Below are 21048 nucleotides of genomic sequence, written 5' to 3' on the forward strand. Positions count from 1 at the left end.
ACACACACACACACACACACACACACACACACACACACACTGGGTCGACTTACATGACACGCACATGAAAGCACGTAAGAGAATATACTGACAAAAATTCTTACATGGTCACACATCCTTGCTTACATCATCACGCACACGGTAATACCTACAGTACATAAACACACACACACACACACACACACACACACACACACACACACACACACACAGCTTCATCAGTGTGTAAGTAAGGTACACAGACTCATACATACATGAGTACACTGGGAACAAACACGAGAAAGCACTTATCGCGCGCGTACACACACACACACACACACACACACACACACACACACACACACACACACACACACGGTATGTTGATTTATGTTTGTATCGTATTGTGTGTCTGAATAGTGTACACGGTATGTAGGTTATAAGTGTGTGTACAATACTGTTTGAATGCGTGTATGTGTACGTATGTATGTGTCAGGAATAAGAATTTTAGTGTGTGTGTGTGTGTGTGTGTGTGTGTGTGTGTGTGTGTGTGTGTGTGTGCCCTTGCTTGTGAATGGAGTGAGTGTGTGGGAGTGAATGATTGTGTGCACATGAATAAGGAGAGAGAGAAAGAGAGAGAGAGAGAGAGAGAGAGAGAGAGAGAGAGAGAGAGTCCACATTCCTCCACACTTCCTTCACTCTCACATTCCAGTCTCAAGTTTGCCTCCACCTCTCTCTCTCTCTCTCTCTCTCTCTCTCTCTCTCTCTCTCTCTCTCTCTCACACATCTTGATTCATCACCCTTTTATTTTCTCTTACCTCCCTCCATTTTCATCATCTTTTTCTGTTCCTCTGTTTTTTTTTTTTCCTCTCTTCTCTCCCACCTCTCTCTCTCCCTCCCTCTTTCCTTCTGTCATTCCCTTTCTTCCCTTCTCTTCGTATCTACCTACCTCCAGCTGTTCCCTTCCCTCCTTCCTCTCCCTCCTTCAAACTCTTTCCCTACCTCCCTTCCTCCCTCTCTCCCCTAGAGCACTTCCCTTCCCTCCCCTCCCTCCTAATCGCCCTTCCCTCTCTCCCTCCAGCACTACCCGTCTTTTCCTTCACTCACTCTCTCTCTCTCTCTCTCTCTCTCTGCTACATTTTTCGTGTTCACTTTCTTAAAGACAGATGGTAATAACGAGAGAGAGAGAGAGAGAGAGAGAGAGAGAGAGAGAGAGAGAGAGAGAGAGAGAGTATAAAAACACACACAAAAAGCAAGGTAAAAAACAGGTAACCCAACCCCAGCCTTACCCTAACCCCTTCCCCACAAGTATTCCCTAATCGCTGTAATCCTTCCAATCCCTATATACACCTCATTCCATTTCTTCTCCACTCCCCAGACCTACATACATATATATACCCACACACATACTCATACATACACAGACACACACTTATACATACACACACGCATACATACATAGACACATACGTACACGAACACTCATACGTACACATAAATGCATCCAAACGTACTCTTACACACACGTGGTTATAGCCCACATACATACATACATACATTTACGTGCACATAGACCGAAACATCAGGCCTAATACATAGGCTACATACATCCATACAAACTTAAGCGCAATGGCCTACATACACTTACATTTAATAAACCCACCCACAGCCAAGCCAGTCTTATAGTATTTCCTTCTAGCTGACCTCAGACGATTTTATTCAGCTGAGAAAGAGTCACAGGAGCCTCGATGTGCTAAGGGATATAAATGTAAGGAGTAATGGGTAGCATAGATACCAGCCCAATAAAAAAAATAAATTATACACAGAGACAGCTAGGAGCTGCCTAGCATGGGCCAACCGGCCTACTGCAGTTATCCTCTCTTCTTATGTTCTTATGTTCTTATTTATAGCCTAACGTAGATACATACATACATAAACACACGACTTTCTCAGACGCTCTCTCTCTCTCTCTCTCTCTCTCTCTCTCTCTCTCTCTCTCTCTCACACACACACACACACACACACACACACACACACACACACACACACACACACACACACACACACACACACACACACAAACCCTACCCGCATTTACCCCCAATCACTCACTCTATCGATCCATCTCAACACCACAGATACCAGCCCAATAAAAAAAATAAATTATACACAGAGACAGCACCATAAATTACCACATAAACAGCACTACCCATTACTTCTTACATTTATATCCCTTAGCACATCGAGGCTCCTATGACTCTTTCTCAGCTGAATAAAATCGTCTGAGGTCAGCTAGAAGGAAATACTATAAGACTGGCTTGGCTGTGGGTGGGTTTATTAATGTTAGAAATATTAACCATCTCAGGCTTCTATACTCCCTTTGATGATTTTTCGTGGTATAAATGGATTATGTTCTTTTCCTGCTGTATTTCTGTGAAAGAGAGAGAGAGAGAGAGAGAGAGAGAGAGAGAGAGAGAGAGAGAGCAGAATTAAGGAACACTTGATTCAAAAGCAATTTCTCTTCAAGCAGTTGATGACTTGGCTGGCTTATACTTGTTTACCATACCTTGCGTTATCTTATCAGTGTTTTCTTATCTCCACAAAGAGCCCATTTATAACGATACTGTACGCTGCCGTCACTCACTTTCCTGTCCGCAAATCCCAAATCCCTTCGTCCTCAACGCAACCCATCCGCGAATATTCTTCAGTAGACGAATATGACAAAACTGTGCCCCTTTTACCTTAACTTGGCCCAGATTTTCGTCCTTTTCCAGCCTTGCTTCATGTGGTTGAGAATCAGAAAGAGACAATGCTGTGGCGCTATATCTTTTCCAGACCACTTCCTAACTTCATCATATTCTTGTGTCAATTCATTGTTACAAGTCAGCATTCACGATGGACAGATAGCAATTTAAGGCCAAGTTATAGTAAAAAAAAAAAAAAAAGTATAATACTCGACATCCTTTCCCACAGCACTTACTCGTGACTAGCACCATAGTCTGTTAATCCCCTGTTAGAGCTCGGCATTCGAGATGAGAGATGGCAGTTTTAGACCTAAGCCAGTGCAAATATACCCATTTGTAAACAGCTCTTGTCTCGAAGATTTTCTGGTAAAAATTTTATTGCCAGTGAGTCTAACCCCTTTACTCCCGGAACTTTTTAAAAATTTGTTCTTGGTACGGTACCTCTGGACGATTATATATATATATATATATATATATATATATATATATATATATATATATATTTATATATATATATATATATATATATATATATATATATATATATATATATATATATATATTTGGGGGACGTCCCTCAAATAAGGATTTATGGGGTTCGTTACTAATCCTATCACGGTCGCCTCCGAATTTTTTTTGTTTTATAAATAGCGCTGGTAAGGTCATGCACCGTAATAAAAACGCCCTTAATAAGATCAAGTAATAAAAAACGCTCATAAATTTCAAAATCGTACCTACCGTCACATACTCTTCAAAACGGTGATCTCATCTTTCTTATCTTGGTTCGTCCGCGAATAGCCTTACCCAAGAAAACTGTCCAATTACCAGTTAGCTATTTATACCCGCAGGCAAGCAAGGGATGAGTCAGGCATTTACTCAGGAGACGCCGGGTAAGAGGAAAAAAAATGGCTACTGGGTAAACTCTGAGTCATGACTTCAAAGGACATTTGGTAACTCACGGACACAGTTGCCGGTTTATGTATTTGGTTGTAATAATAATAATAATAATAATATTATTAGCCCGATCACCTGAACACAGTATTAATCTGCACACTTCCGCGCATCACAGTTCAAGGCAGAACCTGGGGTGCATTTTAAGACTGGCTGATAATATTTAATACAAACTAAACCACTGACTGAAATACTCTAAGAGAAACACAGTAGGTGGTTCTTAATATCATCCAGTTCCTTTGGCATCCATTTCGTAACCCCTTCTCTCCGATGACACATTTTATTCATTTTTATTTTCGGTAACTTCAGATGATTAAATTTCATTTTTTTTTTTTTTTGGTAAGTTGAATAAAATCGTCTGGAGGGATGAAGACTACTACTGAAGGGGTAGAGTATCGCAGGTCAGTAGCAATCATTGCCCCTCTACCAACACTCGGGTACAGGCATTCTGCTATGGTTACCACCCGACGATTCTGTTCGGTTGAGGAAAATATTAAAACAAGTAAACTGATCTTAAAACGAGTATATAACTGATCAACTCTTTCGTGGTTTTAGACGGGCTTGGGATCAGATGGTTTGTTTAAAGTGACACCAAACTCTTCCATTTAGCTGTGGAAATATTGTGTACTCAAACTTGAGCTTCAGTTCCAATCTCTATCTTGAATCCTGAACTGTAAGAATATATTAACAGTAACATATGGTACTAGTCACGATGAAGTCTTGTGGAAAATATGTAGAGTCATAGCATTGTCTTTTTCTGCCACTAAGCTGCATGATATAAGTCACGAAAGGAGAAATATCTAGGCCAAGTTAAAGTGAAAATTGCATAGTTCTTTCACCTTAACTTGGCCCAGATTTTCATCGTTTTGCATCTTATTTCACATACCTGAGTGACAAAGACAAAGTTATGGCCCTGCATCCTTGTCACAGCACTTCCTCGTGACTAGCATGATGTTCTGGTGTTAATCTCGTTACAACCTAGCATTCAAGATGGAAAGGTAGCAGTTTTAGGCCAAGTTAGAGTAGGAAGGGTTATAGCAGTGATAGGCTTAAACTCTGATATATTATTTTCTGCTTAATTGTTGCTGCCACCAGTCTATTTTATTAAGATTAGGGGAGGACATCAGCGTAATAAAATCGTCTGTTAGCTAAAATAAAATGACAACTGCGTCCAGGGGGTGAAGAGGTTATTTTTCCAGGCTCTTCGAGATTTGTTTACATATTACCGTGAACAGCTGATCGCGCAATGTTTACGTTTGGCAGCTCTTGTCCGGGAGCACGTGGTTTGGCATGATGGGGTGGTGGGGGATGCGAGGTAATGAGAGAGAGAGAGAGAGAGAGAGAGAGAGAGAGAGAGACTAAAGGGTTGAGAGGATGTAATATGCATGTTTTCCTTATCTATAGTGCAGGAGGAAAAGAAATGTTTGATTGAGAAAGAGAGAGGGAGAGACCAAAGTGTTGAGAGAATGTAATACGCATGATTTCCTTTCCTGAAGTGCAGGAGGAAAAGAAATGGAGAGAGAGAGAGAGAGAGAGAGAGAGAGTGAGAGTGTCAGTCACATCAAAATAAAGTTACTAAAATTATCACATCACCATCAATACTTTATTTATATATTTGCCATTACTAGTAACTTACCCAATGATAATAAAGAGGTGTGCTTTTTATATCCACCTCCTCTCTCTCTCTCTCTCTCTCTCTCTCTCTCTCTCTCTCTCTCTCTCTCTAGCCTAACCGCTTCCCTTGAGGGGGGTGCTCATAACAAGAGATCCCAATTTACTTATCAGTTTCCCATAAGTAATATTGTTTTCATCATTTTAAATTAATCTTATCTATGAAAAAATTACCAGTACAGATTATTAGCCATTACTGATAAAATCATACCATTTATACCGTATATTTCGCAGAACAGAGTGTAGTTAATGTGATTTTGTAAAAGTAGACAAACAAGTACATGAGATATCAATATATTCCTTATAAACGACCGTCAATCATTAGGCCATACCGGTAATAAACTTCCGGTCATTAACACTTCCGCTGCAATTACTGGTATCATTAACGCCTTCAGAGAGGTAAATACCCTCTTACGCTGAATGTTATCGTTAGACGTAGTGTGCGAGAGAGAGAGAGAGAGAGAGAGAGAGAGAGAGAGAGAGAGAGAGAGAGAGAGAGAGAATTTGTAAAGGCTCCAAAACTCAAGGTACTTTCTGTGCTGCTGATACACCTAGGAATTTCATTTATCCTAGTTACACTCCCTTTACTATAACTTGGCCAAAAATTACCATTTCTCCTCTTGCGGCCAAAAATTACAATTTCTCCTCTTGCGTGCTTGGTTGTAATATTAGATTAACGCTAGAAGATTGTGCTAGTCACGAAGAAGTGCAATGTAAAGGATGCTGAGCCGTAGTGTTGTCTTTCTCCACCATAGAGCTACGTGAAAGAAGCCACAAGAGAGAGAGAAATTACTTGCAAAAGGGCGAAAATCCGTGCCATGTTAGAGTGAAAGGAGTATAGATTTTTCCATTCAGTCGTGAGAAATCCTTGTAACTCCTGGTAACCTGACTCACGGTTACTCCACACCACTGTTACTCTCAATTACCCTTACTCCATACCGCAACCCTTTCAGCGCGAGGATGCGATTTCTTTATTCATGGTGCACGCGGGCGGATTTATTCATCTTTCAACGCACCTCCCGTAGATAACCCCTTCAGTCCGAGTTCCTTTACTGTATTCTTCCCACCCCTTCAGTCCGAGTTCCTTTATTGTATCCTCCCCACCCCTTCAGTCCGACTTTATTGTATTCTCTACCCCTTCAGTGCGAGTTCCTTTACTGTATTCTCCTCACCCCTTCAGTACGAGTTCCTTTATTGTATTCTCCCTACCCCTTCAGTCCGAGTTCTTTTATTGTATTCTCCCTACCCCTTCAGTCCGAGTTCTTTTATTGTATTCTCCCTACCCCTTCAGTCCAAGTTCCTGTATTCTTGGTTTTCCAGACGATTTTATTCAACTGGGGGGATAGATACAGACTTAATCAATCCCTCGGCACTAGAAATGAACGTTATCGTCGACTTGGTGTTTTGATTTTATTCTTCCTATCTTCAGAAGATTTTATTCAGCTTAAGAACAATTTTTGAAACGGTGGGGAGGGTTGGATCCAGACGTAATCAGTCCCTTCACAACTAAACAGAATCGTTGATAATCATTGTCTGGTGATGGTGTAATGGTAAATCATAAATAAAGTGGTAACGATGGTGGTGTGATAATTTTAGTAACTTTATTTTCATGTGACTGATTCTCTCTCTCTCTCTCTCTCTCTTGGTAGGGCAGGGCGCTATCTGTCCGTCTTGAAAATCGCGCTGTGACGAGAGATTAACACTACACTAGAGGGTGGCGCTGATCACGAAGCGTGCTATGGAAAAAGAGGTTGAACAGTAGTATTGTCTCGTGGCGCAAACCTAGAAATGATGCTAGTCACGAGGAAGTGCTATGAAAAAGGATATTGAGCCGTGGTATTGTCTTATTGAGCCACTAGACTATGGAAATGATGCTAGTCACGAGGAAGTGCTATGAAAAAGGATATTGGAGCCGTTGTATATTCTTCGTGTGACACCGAACTGTGAGAATGATGCTAGTCACGAGGAAGTGCAATGAAAAGGTTGCAGAAGGACGAAAATCTCCACCCCCTTAAAATAAATGAATTGGAGAAGGGAAAATGGGGGTTTATAATAGGGTGGTGGAGAGTAATTCACCTCCACCCTCATCTTTACAAGTATTTCTTAATCTGCACAAATTAATTTACAAATAGCAACAATGAAAAAGTAAATAAATAAATCGCCATATAGACGTTATTAACCGTACAGAGGAATCAACATCAGTTTTAGTATTTTTTTTTTTTTTTTTTTTTTTTTTTTTTTTTTACCGGTACTCAGACGATCTTTTTTGTGCTAAGGGAAACTTATGCCCTAGAATACTCTTATCAGCAGTACCTTGAATCTGACCTCTCTCTCTCTCTCTCTCTCTCTCTCTCTCATCACCACCACCACCAGCAGCAGCCTAAGGAATCACGCCAGCATATCATAGAGTGAGTAACCAACCACGCCTCGCTGCCACCACTATGAGTCACACCCGCATAGTAATCAACCCCCCCTCCCTCCTCTCTCTCTCACTCTGTAGCTCCCCTCCAAACTTCCCTGAGTCGCTCCCTTACTTCCCTCCAGGATGGCCAGGCTCTCTCTCTCTCTCTCTGCGTACCGAGTATATATATATATATATATATATATATATGTACATTTCCCGTCATCCTCCTTCCTGTCTGTCTCACCTTCCCTCCCACCCTCCCAACACCCCCTTCCTCTCCCCCCTTCTCTCCCTCCCTCCCTTCCTTCTTCCTTCTTTCCCTCCTCACTCCTTTGTATTCCGTCACGCATCCTTCCCTTCCCTTGTTCATTTCTCACCACCTGTTTTCCCCCAATTTTCCGAAACCCTTTACCAACAGCCAACATCTTTCTATCTCAGGTTCTCGAGAAGATGCTGGATTTTTCACTTGTTTCACTTTCTCACGTATTTCTTCACCTCGATTACATCATGGAGGTTTCCGTTTCATTAAATTCACTTTCCGGAACACCACAGTTTTTCGCCCAGTTCAGTACACACAATAAGACTTAAGAATGAAAAAAAAATTTAACACAAAAGGGGGAGGGTTTAAAAGGCCGAATGCGGGTTGCCCTCTTGTCATTCCGCTGTCAAAAGCTTTCATGGCAATTACGATTCATTCCACGCGTTATTCTTGCCCCTTTTTGCCCCTTTCACGGCAAAATATGCGACGTGTAGTGAGGACAGTCACAAAATAATAAATGTGTACACATGTTAAGGGGCATTTAGATACCCAAGCGCGCAGGGGAGGAACGAAACCCAGAAGGAACGAACGAGATCAACTTTCTTTTTCAAGTTAGGATGTTTTTTCTCCCCACCTTTCTCAGCACTTTTCACTTGCCTGGATGAACTGGATGGTGATGGCCGATTTCCCTACACCTCCGCCTCCCACCACCACAATTTTGTAGTTCTGGGACATGTGGTTTTGGTCTTTGGATTGGCTTTTTCTCCCCATGGTTGGACCGAGGGAAAAAAAAAGATGAACGCGCACACACACCCTCTCTCCGCCACCTTCCTAGCGACACTGAGCCTCGCGAGGGTAGACTAACTTCTTTTAAACACCCGAGGATTCCAATGATTTTCTCTTCTCACTCACTTTTACTTTATTTCTTTTGTACTCAACAATGAACGGGGCCAATGCGTGGAAATTTCTATACGATAGAGTGAAAAATTTCGCGTGATTGAGCTATAATAAAGGAAAGATTATTGGAACACTGAGAAGCAGGCAACGGCATCCCGTCCTCAGAAGGGGAGTTTTCAGATGCCACTTTTTCTGATTTGGCATCTTGGGTAGGTCTAAGATGCCCTTTGACCCTTATCTTGGCTATATATATTTTTTTTTTTTTTTTTAAGCATTAAGAACTGTTTTATGTGGTGATCTGAAGTGAATGCAAATAGGGCTTATATTAGGCTGTATGCTGGTTTTCTGTGCTTGTAAACATTAATTTGCTTAATTTTGGTGATTGAAGTTGAGGTTTAATGTCATTTAAATCACGAGTGGCAGGGTTGCGGCACGTTTGTAAAGTAAAAAATCATTTGTATCTTTATTTTTTGTAGTAATTTGTGTTATGTATTTATTAATTTTTTGGTGATACATCCAGTTTCTGACCGTATTTTGTATATTCATGAGGCTGACTTACAGCTGGAGGAGTTAAATGCAGCCTTCACAAACATTCTTATTTCGAGAGATGTTCGTAAGTAAACTCACACGGAGAGAGATAGATAAAGAGAGAGAGAGAGAGAGAGAGAGAGAGAGAGAGAAATTGATCTGAATCTATACACGTAAAAAAATGTAAAGTTGGATTGGCCTATTTATTCTTTTTGGTTTACTGATTTTTTTTTTTTTTTTTTAAGCGAGGGCGTCTTCTATATTTATTCTTACTACCTATCTATCTATCTATTGCCAGACGCCTCAATCCCGTTTGGGGTGGCCACAAACAAATCGCCTCCAAGTCGCCCTGTCCCCTGCCATTTCACGCCCCTGCTCCCAACTCACACCCCCCTCTCTCATATACCTCTCCACCCCATCTCTCCACCTCATCCTCGGCCTCCCCCTCCCTCTTTCCCCCTCCACCTCACTCACATACACTCTCTTCGTCAGTCTTTGACCCTCCATCCTCTCCACATGGCCAAACCACCTCAGTGTGTTCCTCATAACGCTTCCTATCACATCCACATCAACACCACAACGCTCCTTTATATCCTCATTCGACAGCCTGTCTCTCCATGTGACTCCACAGGCTCCTCTTAAATAACTCATTTCCACGGCTCTCACTCTTGACTTGTGTCCTTCCAACAACGTCCAAGCTTCACTTCCGTACGTTAGAGTTGGTATCACAATACTGTCATGTAGTAACTTTTTCACTTCCATGCTCACTTCCCTGTTTCTTATCACTGCTTTCAAAGAACCAGCAACCTTTCTTCCCTGTTGTACCCTTTCAAGCACTTCACCCTCCAAACCTCCATCCTTACTCATCACACTACCCAAGTACTTAAACGTACTCACATTTTCCAATTCCTCACCATCCAACCTCGCTGAACATTCACTGACTTCACCTCTCTCAAAGACCATCACTTTACTCTTCCCTACATTCACCTTTAGATTCCGTTTCTTACACACTCTCTCAAACTCATCCACCAAGCCTTGCAGCTCCCCTTCGTCTTCACTCAACAACACGGTATCATCTGCAAACAACAGTACAGGGAGTTTCCAAACATTATCCTCTCTCACCAGGGCCACTCCAACATCCACTACCCTACCTTGTACCTCTTTTATTACCCCATCCATGTACAGATTGAACAACCACGGAGACATGACACATCCCTGTTTCTTACTACCGATGGACTTTATTCAGCTTAGGAGAATCTGTAGCGAAGGTCCTGGAAATTACCTGAAGTATTCCAGTAACTCCTTTTGTTTGGTGACGTTATTTTCGTTCTTGGTCTAGGTTGATGTCCTCTGAGGGAGTGTTTATGTCGCCACTTGAGACCGCCTCGTTAGTGAGATTTGAGTGGCAGAATGCGTAGTTTTTCAGGTGTGTGTGTGTGTGTGTGTGTGTGTGTGTGTGTGTAAATGAAGACAAATGTAAGGAAGAAGGTACTAAAGGCTAGAAGTCCCCAATAATTGTTCCCTAAAACAATATAAACAAATAAATAAAAGAGCCATTTATCCTCTACAGCTCGAAGTCACAAAATAAATAAATAAATAAATTAAAATAGCCATCTGTCCCCTCCATCTCGGTGTCATTAAATAAATAAATAAGTTAAAAAAATCATATGTCCCATCCAGCTCGAAAAGTCGGGTAATAAATAAATAAAGAAAGAAAGAAAGGAGCCAGTTATCCCCTCCATCTTGAAGTCACTCCATCCCAGAATAAAATCTTCTGGGGGAGGGGGTTGGAGGAATAGAGAATAAAAAATAAAGAATAAAGAAACAAGGGATAAAAGAATACAAATAAGGAAAAAGGGTAAAAGAATACATAAAGAATAAGGAAAAAGGAATAAAAGAATAAAACAAGAATAATGAAAACAGGATAAAAATAAAAAATAAAGATGCAAGGGGTAAAAGAATTAAAAGTAAAGAAACGGATAAAAGAACTAAAAACGGAGTAAAAGAATAAAAAATAAAGAGACAGGAGATAAGAACTTGAAAAATAAGGAAAGAAACAGGATAAAGAATGCCATATTATCCCATGCAGCTCTTATGCGGTAATTAACATAATCGTATTGAAGTTGCTAAGCTTATTGGAATACTGGTTTTTCTTCTTTTATCTCCTACTGTGGCGAGAACCGATAAGCCGTATCTGATGATCATTTCCTCCCCCGAGATAAAGCAACATGGGTCAGTACTTCAGAAAATAAAAGTACGGAAGTAGAGAAAACAAAAATATATGATAAAGAACGGGAGCAAGTAGTGTGAAAGAAGAAGTATGACTTAGTGGAGAATGGTATCACAGCCGTGGTGAACTGCAAGTGTGGTGGAGAAATAGGCGTAAGAAATGAGTAAGAAAAGTATGAATAACCGAAGAAAACTATCACATCCAAAGTAGAGTGAAAGTGTGATAAAGAAACAGGAATTTAATGATACAGGAATAGAGGGTGTCAAAGAGAAGCAAGAGACAGTGCAGAATACAGTAGCATCAAACCCATAATGGAATTGAAGTATGGATGTTCAAAGTAGGTTTCGTGTTTGACTTGAATGGTCAAAGTCGGGCCAGAACTGTTGTGACCAGTCCTGCGGTAAGCATATAGGAATTAACAATAGTAGTAGTATTAGTGGTGGTGGTGGTTATGGTGGTGGCGATAATAGTAGTAGTAGTATGACCTTCCATGCTTTTTCACCTGTCTGCACTCTGTCATGGTCGCTCATTAACACACTCACTCTTAAACACATCCACTCCTGTATAACACTTTCCACACGCACCTGAAGTTCTCAGCCTACATTTCCCGCAAGCCTTCCACACCTATACCCGTGCGTGAAGGGTTGGGTGGGTGCAAATAGCTTCTTCAGTGATATAAGTTTGTTCATTGGCCCAGCATATAAAAACTGCCCTTCAGGTTCCATATTACACGAACGCACCATATAGAGTTGTTTGACCATGTTGTGTACAAGCCGGACCATAAAGTACACACACACACACACACACACACACACACACACACACACACACACACACACACACACACACACGCACGCACGCACGCACGCGCACACAGATAAGATTGAAAAAGTACAAAGGGCAGCTACAAGATAGGTACCAAGCTTAAGGGATCTATGAAGAAAGATTAGAAAAAATGAATCTACCAACACTACAGGAGAGAAGGAAAAGAGGAGACATGATTATGCTATATAAGTGCATCTCAGAGAAAAAGAAAATAGACATAAATGAATATATAACGTATGGGGAAGCATCAGCAAGAGGACACTGCAAAAAACTGCATAAGAAGAGAGGCGATGAAGACGTAAGGAAATTCAGTTTCACAAATAAGGCAGTTGAGAGGAATGCACTGCCGAATGAAATAGTGTGTGCCAAAACAATTCACAAATTTAAGGATATGTACGATAAATATGGTTTAAGACACGGGACAGTACGACCTTGACTCATTCCTGTAAAGATACAATTAGGTAAGAACACACACACACACACACACACACACACACACACACACTGGAAATGTGTTTATTGTGGTGATATTACATTTTCTGACCGGCATATAGATTCCTTGAGAGGTATGAGGGAAGTCTGTTTTTCTGTCTACTGAATACTATATTAAAGTCGCACAGAAAATTTGGTGCCCTGGCAGTAATTACCCAGAGTACCTTCAATATTCAGTTCAAATGAGGCTAGCAGTATCTTCAGTAATATAGTGTTATCTTCAGTAATGCCGCCTGAATCAGTTCGTTATCAGTAATGACTAAGGTATCTGCCCACCACACCCTTATCAGTTAAGGTGAAGCAGGATGGCCACTTCTAGGGCTGTATTCTCGTTCACTGAAAAGACATTCAAACACGTCTCCCTCAGCGATTTGTTTTAATTACTTTACAGGTATATTCTCTTAAATGCCGTTCATATCGTTTGTGCATAATACATTAATTTAAAACAAGGATACGTCGTGGACCATCGTTCCGACCGGCAGTATTGTCGCTGCTTTATATATTATTTAGCAGTTTATTTACAAGGCAAACGCCAAACACATATAGTCACACGTCCTTGAAAGTATCTAGGAACAGCAGAAGCAATTTTCACGGTAAATATTGTGTAGCTAGACTGCAAACAATTTTGACAGTATGGTAACCATATAACCAGATATTGGCGACTGGTGGTTTTAGTGGGTAATTATTGCGCTCCAATCGGATTGAGCCGGTGAAGGTTTATATCCAAAGGATGGTTGGGGTTGATTGCTCATGTAATACCACTCATAGATGTGTGAGGCTGGTCACTCTCATCTTAAATGTCGGGACCAACTGCCTAGCCCCGGGCTCCTACGCTCCTCATGGGGCAATGTAGGATTGGATGATGGGTGGATGGATGATGGCCAGCCATGACGTCACATTAGATATGATTTATAATTGGAAGTAATGCCTGAACGGATATTTTCCTACTGACTTTGGATAAAGTCATATAATTTATGTGTGGTTGGTTACCTGTATATGTTTTTCTATCGTGTAGGAATAGACTAATGGATGGAGTAGCTATATATGGTTGGTTTATTTTTATTTGTTGGGTTTGGATAAATTTGTCACCAGTAACTTTTCAGCATGTACTGAATATTAATTTTGGTATATTAACCATTTAACTTCTGTGCACATCATTCAGTATATTTTAATTCATTATTCATACATGCTCATGCAGTGCTCGTATGTGACATACATCATTTGAGTTGTACCAACATTACGTTTTCTATCATCCTATCCGCTAAACGAGAACGTATGTAAAAATTACGTCAGAACCAGCGTTTTATGGCAACGCTGCTCTGATCATGGACGAATGAATATATCAGTAAAAAAACAATAAATAATAATAATAATTAAAATATCGGCTCAGAAAATACGCAGAAATCTCATCGTACAACGTAATACAGTTTTTAATATGTCATACGAAGGCAACAATAGTCATATCAAAAGACTAGTTTATGTAGAATTTACTTAGCCCATCTGAGTTGTGTTGTCCGAGAAAACATTGTCAAATTAGCTTCCTCCCCCCCTTGTTATTACCCTCAACGTAACGTCAAACATTAATAAATATAGCTTGATTAGATTTTTTGTGAAGCTCATGCAATTTTGTTCCAGTATTGTTGGCCGCAGTATAGGTGTTTTCCGGAGAGTTTTGTATATTTAGCAACAATCAAGCGTCTTTTTGCTCTTTTTAGTCAACAAACTAGTTTAACGTTTAGGGCAAGATATCCGTCCATATTCTCGAAATATCTATATATCTTAGCGATGCTCAGGAGATTATATCATTATATCGATTTGTTGGAGGCTTGTCATTCAATAATTAGCGAACTTTGAGAACAAGGTTAGCTACATTGGCAACTCCTCCCTCTTTCTCTCGGCTTTTAAAGATGGCCGTCGTAAGTGTTGATCGAAGTATTATGGTTCGTTGGAGATATATGACTTTAATATTTATATTAACTCTATTGGATACGTTTATGTGAGGCTACAGAACGTGGTGAATGTTTTTGGTGTATCAGATAGCGCCAGGATTCTGGGGGCTTGAATGGTGAGTGAATGGAAGCATGGCCCTTTGGATAACATTAGGGCAAATTTGGGCTGTCGACGTTGCTTCTACTCATCCTGCCCTATGGTGGGAAAGGAGGTCTGGGTGATGATGAATATAATGAATACTTATATACAAGTTTTTACACAGGTGTCGGATTTAATTACATTAAGAAATTCCTATACAGGTTAGCTTTTCATAATCTATGAATAGTTTGTTTTGATCATTGCCATAGGTAGCTGGTAGACCCTAGAGACCCATCTTTCTATAGTGTCTCTTGTAGACCCAATGTTTCATGTAGTCTGTGCCCTTCCACATATTGCTGATCAGCAAAACTTTAATTCCATCCATCCATCCATTGCCAGACGCCATGTATCCCAAACGGGGTGGTCAAGCGCTTCGAGTTAATTGTTTTACAGGGAGGGGCACTAATCCTCCACCAACCCCACTTGACACGTAGGGATTAAAAGTAATAATAATTCTAGTGTGAAGGAATGCTGTATGGGAAGTATAAAGTTGGTTATGAATTAACCTAAAACAAAAAACCTAATGCAGCTCCTTGATATTTATTTTTTATTTTATTTTTTTCAGGTCAAGGCTTTGTGTACTTTGTGTAATAACTGTAATTAAGGTTGTTTAGATAATTTCATTATCTGTTAAAATAGCTTACAATACCAAACTCAGCTCTGAAATTTAGGCCTATCTTTTTTTTTCCAGGGTTTGGTGTGTTTTGTATATTATCCATAAACAAATCTTCACAAGAATTTGCTCATGTGTCACCCTTGTTTTTACAGTTGACTTGTATTATTATTTGCTGATATGACCTTACCATTTTTTTCTTATTATGATTGCCAGTTTTGTGTATGTGATAACTAATATCTCTTCGAAGCTGTGCAATACATGATCAATTGTTTTTTTTATCAGAGTTCCTTTAACAACCTGATCGTATAGCAAGATTGGCCCTGTACTTTTCATTTTGATCATGCTGTGTTCAGAAAGTTCTCTTTAAGCTAGTTCAGTGATCCCTCAAATAACAGTAATTCCCAATTAATGAAAACCCATCTAATTGGTCCCCCAGAACCATAATATGGGTATATAATTGCTTGTGAGTCCTGGATAATGCCCAAAAGTATCACCAGACTTTAGAACCTGATTGTGTATTTTGTAGGTTAATTATTTTTTCCCTGTTATACAGTACCTTAATACAGTACACCATAAAGTAGTGTACAGTACAGTCATGACTGTATGAGATGGAATTATGTTGTGAAAACCCATCACATACAGATTTATCGTATGTCGATGTTGATTTAACGTGGGTTCATTGGGGATACATTGGGGATCAAGGGTCACATAACATTAAATCATCAAAAACCTTACCTTTTTAGGTGTGCCTTAAGCAGCACTGCACTTACCACGTAAGGGTAGCATCCTCATCAGACATTATTTCCAAGTCACAGGTTTCAGTATTTCCAACAAAAAGTTATCACTCCACATAATATTGCACACCTGTATATATCATGCACTTACACTGTTATTTAACCCTTTGAGGCACGTTGGCACGAATTGCATTCTTTGTGGTTTGGCGTATAGATGCACGTAGACGCGAATTGCGTTGTTAAGCAGAAAAAACGCTGTCAAAAGGAAAGTTTTCATCCGATTTGCATCAAATATTGGTGCGTCTCTCTTCTGAGGTAAACTTGGCAACACTGTGACTGCTCTGATGTGACAATGCGCAACAGAAAAACCTCAGTAGCTCACGACCAGCCGGGCTGAAAGGTAGCGCTGCTGTCAGTTTCCTTTTAAATCCGTCATTTTCCCCCTTCCACCTGAGGCAGAAGCCATTATTGAAATATTGTGATTGTACAGTGTCTTTGACTATAATGTGAAGTGATTGTGCCTATGGAATATAGATATATTGTTTGTAAAGCATTGGGGGCTGTCATCAGCCGTTAGGCCTAGAGGCAGGAGTCTGGTTTGTTATAATAGGGTTTCCACTCTGGTTCACCCTCCCTGTAAATGTTTTGAGTATTTTACCTTTATAGTGAAGCCAATACTTATATTTTGTGAAACATATAGTGCCTGGATTAGTGAAATAACTGATCTACCATAGCAGGCATTACTGCATGTACGCCATAGAGATATGCCATAGGCCTAGTCACTAAGGAAACAAGCGGTCACATATGCCATAGAGTCAGGAAGGGAATAATAAAGGAGGTTGGAATGGAATCATGTGATAGTGTTTTATATTGCACATGGTTTAGTGTGAAATAATATATGTATAAAATAGTGCAGCGAGTGTTCGTCGAGAAATATTGCGTGCATTGACTGACTGAGCTCAAAACTAGTGCAAGTATCAGAGACAACAAATGCGCCACACAATCGCAGATTTCAGTGAAAAGGTATTTTACCAATCTCAGACAGTGCTATGTGGCGTATGGTCTAGTGTGAACCATACGTATAAAATATTGTAGTGAGTGTCCACTGAGAAATATTGCGTGCATTGACTGACCTAGCAAAAACCTAGCACAAGGATCAGAGACAAGAAATATGCCACACATATATACGTATGACATGCAGCGAATGTTCGTGGAGAAATCTATTGTGTGCATCGCATGTGTAAGGCACAAATAGTGCAAGGAGAGAACAAAATACACACACACACACACACACATTCACATTACATAACTCCTCATCTTCAAACCCTTCAAGGTCCTGCCATCATCTCAACACCTCTGGAGGAAGTGAATTATCCTTATTTTGTTGATATGTATATTAACCTATTTCTATATTTTTTACACAAATAAGTATTGTTTTTTACATATACATAGATGGAAGAAGGTTCAGCTTCAGTATCACTACCTAGCAAAAAAAACTAGTGGTCATGTCGAGTTTCTGAGAGCATTATAAAAAATCTTATGATATTTTACGTGTATACTTTGAGTAATAAAGGAAATAATAAAACCTAACGAGTGAAAATATGTAGGTGTGGGTGAGGCAGGGAAAGTGAGTGTTTTTATCTCGCTTGAGGGTGAGGAGGAGTATTCTACGTTTGTTGTCCATTTACCCGAAAACTATTGGACATATTGATTTCCTGTAAGAACAGTGATAAAGATCAGTGAATTCTATGTATGTACAGGACATAACAATGTAATATATCTGATGAAAAGTCGTTGTTACGTGGGCGGGAATATAAAGATTATTGTACGTGCATGACAAAAGTACAACATGGCCGTGAGTACCCAGTAGTTTTTTGCGATTTACTTGGAAACTATGAGGCCTATCAAAAATTGGCGGGTACCATGAGAAAGCTCATGGAAATTCTACACAAGATTATTAAATAAAAACATAACGTGTGAGAAAACTTTTGCAGTAGAGCTCCCTGTACAAAAATCAGTCCCCCCCCCCCCAAAAAAAAAAAAAAATGGCTTTCAGTTTTTGGCTATTTTCTCAAAAACTACAAATCGTATCACAACTGGACTTTTCCATTAGAAAGCTGATGAAGTTTTCTATCAAAATGTCTAATAAAATTTTTTTGTATAATGGAAAACATTTGAACTAGGATGTTGGGAAGTGAAATTGATGTTCGGAAATGTTTAGTCTCGGTGGCCTAATGTACTTTTATTCGTATTTTGTTGTACAGTATTTTTTTTCGCTTATTGGCTAGAACAAACATCGGCAAATAAGTTGATGTAGTTTCATGGCAATATATAGAGGTTTGGGTGGAGAAAATAAGGCGAGAATACGTGTTTTCAGTGATGCGCGGGCGGGCTGGCGGGGAGGGAGGGTGGAGTAAAATCGTGTCTGCAGAACTCATAAAACTTATGCGTGCATGAGAGGGTTAACGGTAGTGATGGTTTTTCATTGTCCTTGCACGTGCGAGGTGGAACAAAGTAGATGATCGCAGCACATGTAAACACTGGGAGGACATCTTGCCTCAAACGTCTGCCTGTTGTCTTACACGGGAGGCACCACTTATACTGAAGATTGTCATACATGAGCACCACATTTATCGTATATGTGAATTTTGCCATCATTAACACAAAATTGGGTATGACTCATTTTGTAGCTTTATCTCGTATGGTACCAAATTGTTGTATACTGAGGTGTAACAGTATTTTGTGCTGGATTACTTATCCATAAATGACCAAAACTGGCAGTCATACCAAGAAGAGCAAGGGATAACTGTAAACAGATTTTGAACTGGTTTAGATTGACATGGTTCAGGGATATGGAGAGGATGGAGGATTACAACTGGGTACGGAGGGTGCGAGGTGTGAACATTAAGGGTAGGGCTGCATGAGGCAGATTGAAAAAGACATGATACAAGGTCATAGATTGTGCCCTCAGAGATAAAGGACTGAGGAGAGAGGTTGCGAGAGATTGAGCTGTTAGGAGAGCTGCCATCCAGTGGCCAAGGTTGAGGCATACAAGCATGTTGGAGCATATATTTATTAAACAAACAAACAAACAAAAAAACTGCTAAGTACCAATATGGATTTTGAACAGGAAGGGTTAGGTCAGGCCACCGTTAACCCACTGAGAATAAACAGATCTTTCCCAAGATAAGTAATTTGGTCTATCAGTCTATTGCCTTAATCCCGTAAGGGGTGGCTACGAACAAATCGCCTCTGTGTCACCCGGTCCTCCACCATTTCACTGCCATGCTCCCAGCTCACACCCCCTTCCCTCATATACTTCTCCAGTCCATATCCTTGGCCTCCCCCTCCCTCTTTCTCCCTCCACCCCACTCACATACACTCTCCTCATTAGTCTCTCGCTCTTAATCCTCTCTACATGGCCAAACCACCTCATTGTATTTCTCGTAATGCGTCTATCACATCCACAGCCACACCACAATGCTCCTTCACTTCCACATTTGTCAGTCTGTCTCTCAATATAACTCCACATGCTCCTCTCAAATAACTCATTTCCACCGCTTTCACTCTTGTGTCCTTCCAGCAAGGTCCAAGCTTCATTTCCATAAGTTTGCGTTGGTCCGGAACTTTTTTACTTCCATGTTCACTTCCCTGGTTCTTATCTCAGCTTTCAAAGAACCAGCAACCTTTCTTGTTGTACCTTTTCAAGCACATCACCCTCCATACTTCCATCCTTACTCATCACACTACCCAGGTACTTAAATGCACTTGCAATTTTTCATTTCATCATCACCCAACCTCACTGTACATGCAGTGACTTCATTTCTCTTGAAGACCATAACTTTACTCTTCCCTACATTCACCTTTAGATTCCATTTCTTACACACACTAACAAACTTATTCACCAAGTCTTGCAGTTCCCCCTTTTCATTACTTTACAATACAGGCAAACCCCTATTTACAATACCCCTAGATGCAATACCCTGGAATTGTGATTAGGGTAGAAATACCACCCAAACTCACCTATCATAGGCCCACCCTTGGTTTTGCTTTTTTTTTTTTTTTTTTTTTTTTTTTTTTTTTTTTTTTTAACCGGCTTTGATGATATTTTAGACCTAAATTTGGTTTTAGGTTGATTTATAAATTGCTTTTAGATTAATGTGTTTTAATCACAGGTGGAGTGGACACTGTCATTTGGGGGTACGGATACTCGCCCATCAGGCGAGGTACAAAGCAGTGTGGACAGCTAGGCGACTTAACAAAGAATATTTCATGTTGACCACTGAACATCTAACCTGTCATGGAATACATAATAATAATAATTTTTAATAAATGTTGGTAATTATGAAAGCCTTAAAGTAAATATTTCATGCATTGATGAAAACAGCAACATCGATAAATCATGTGTTTACATTCGGGCTGTTCAAGGGAAAACACTTTGAAAATACATTGGAATTTCCAAATAAATGTTGGAAAATAAGAGAGAAAAAATAAGGAACTCAGCAACCAGAATAGTAACTAAAAGGTCATAAAGAGGAACCGTTGAAAAGGCTAACCCGATTACATCACCGATCGCATTCCCCATCAAGGGAATTCCCTGTCAAAACATCAGCAATTCTTCTTTGCAACA

At 40.1% G+C, this 21048-nt stretch overlaps 1 protein-coding gene across 1 annotated transcript in view; it reads right to left on the reverse strand.

The window, feature by feature from the left end:
• The window catches only part of Ras64B (ras-like protein 2), a 28436-nt gene extending 19611 nt beyond the window's left edge, over positions 1-8825 (reverse strand). The window contains exon 1 of the mRNA XM_080285705.1: positions 8666-8825. Coding sequence (XP_080141831.1) covers positions 8666-8779 — 114 coding nt within the window. The 5' untranslated portion in view covers positions 8780-8825. The remainder of the gene's footprint in view (positions 1-8665) is intronic.
• Positions 8826-21048: the final 12223 nt, after the last annotated feature.

This window comes from Coenobita brevimanus, chromosome 107, assembly GCF_032717465.1.
Source record: "Coenobita brevimanus isolate Jiangsu-jjx chromosome 107, ASM3271746v2, whole genome shotgun sequence".
Taxonomy (NCBI): Eukaryota; Metazoa; Arthropoda; class Malacostraca; order Decapoda; family Coenobitidae; genus Coenobita; species Coenobita brevimanus.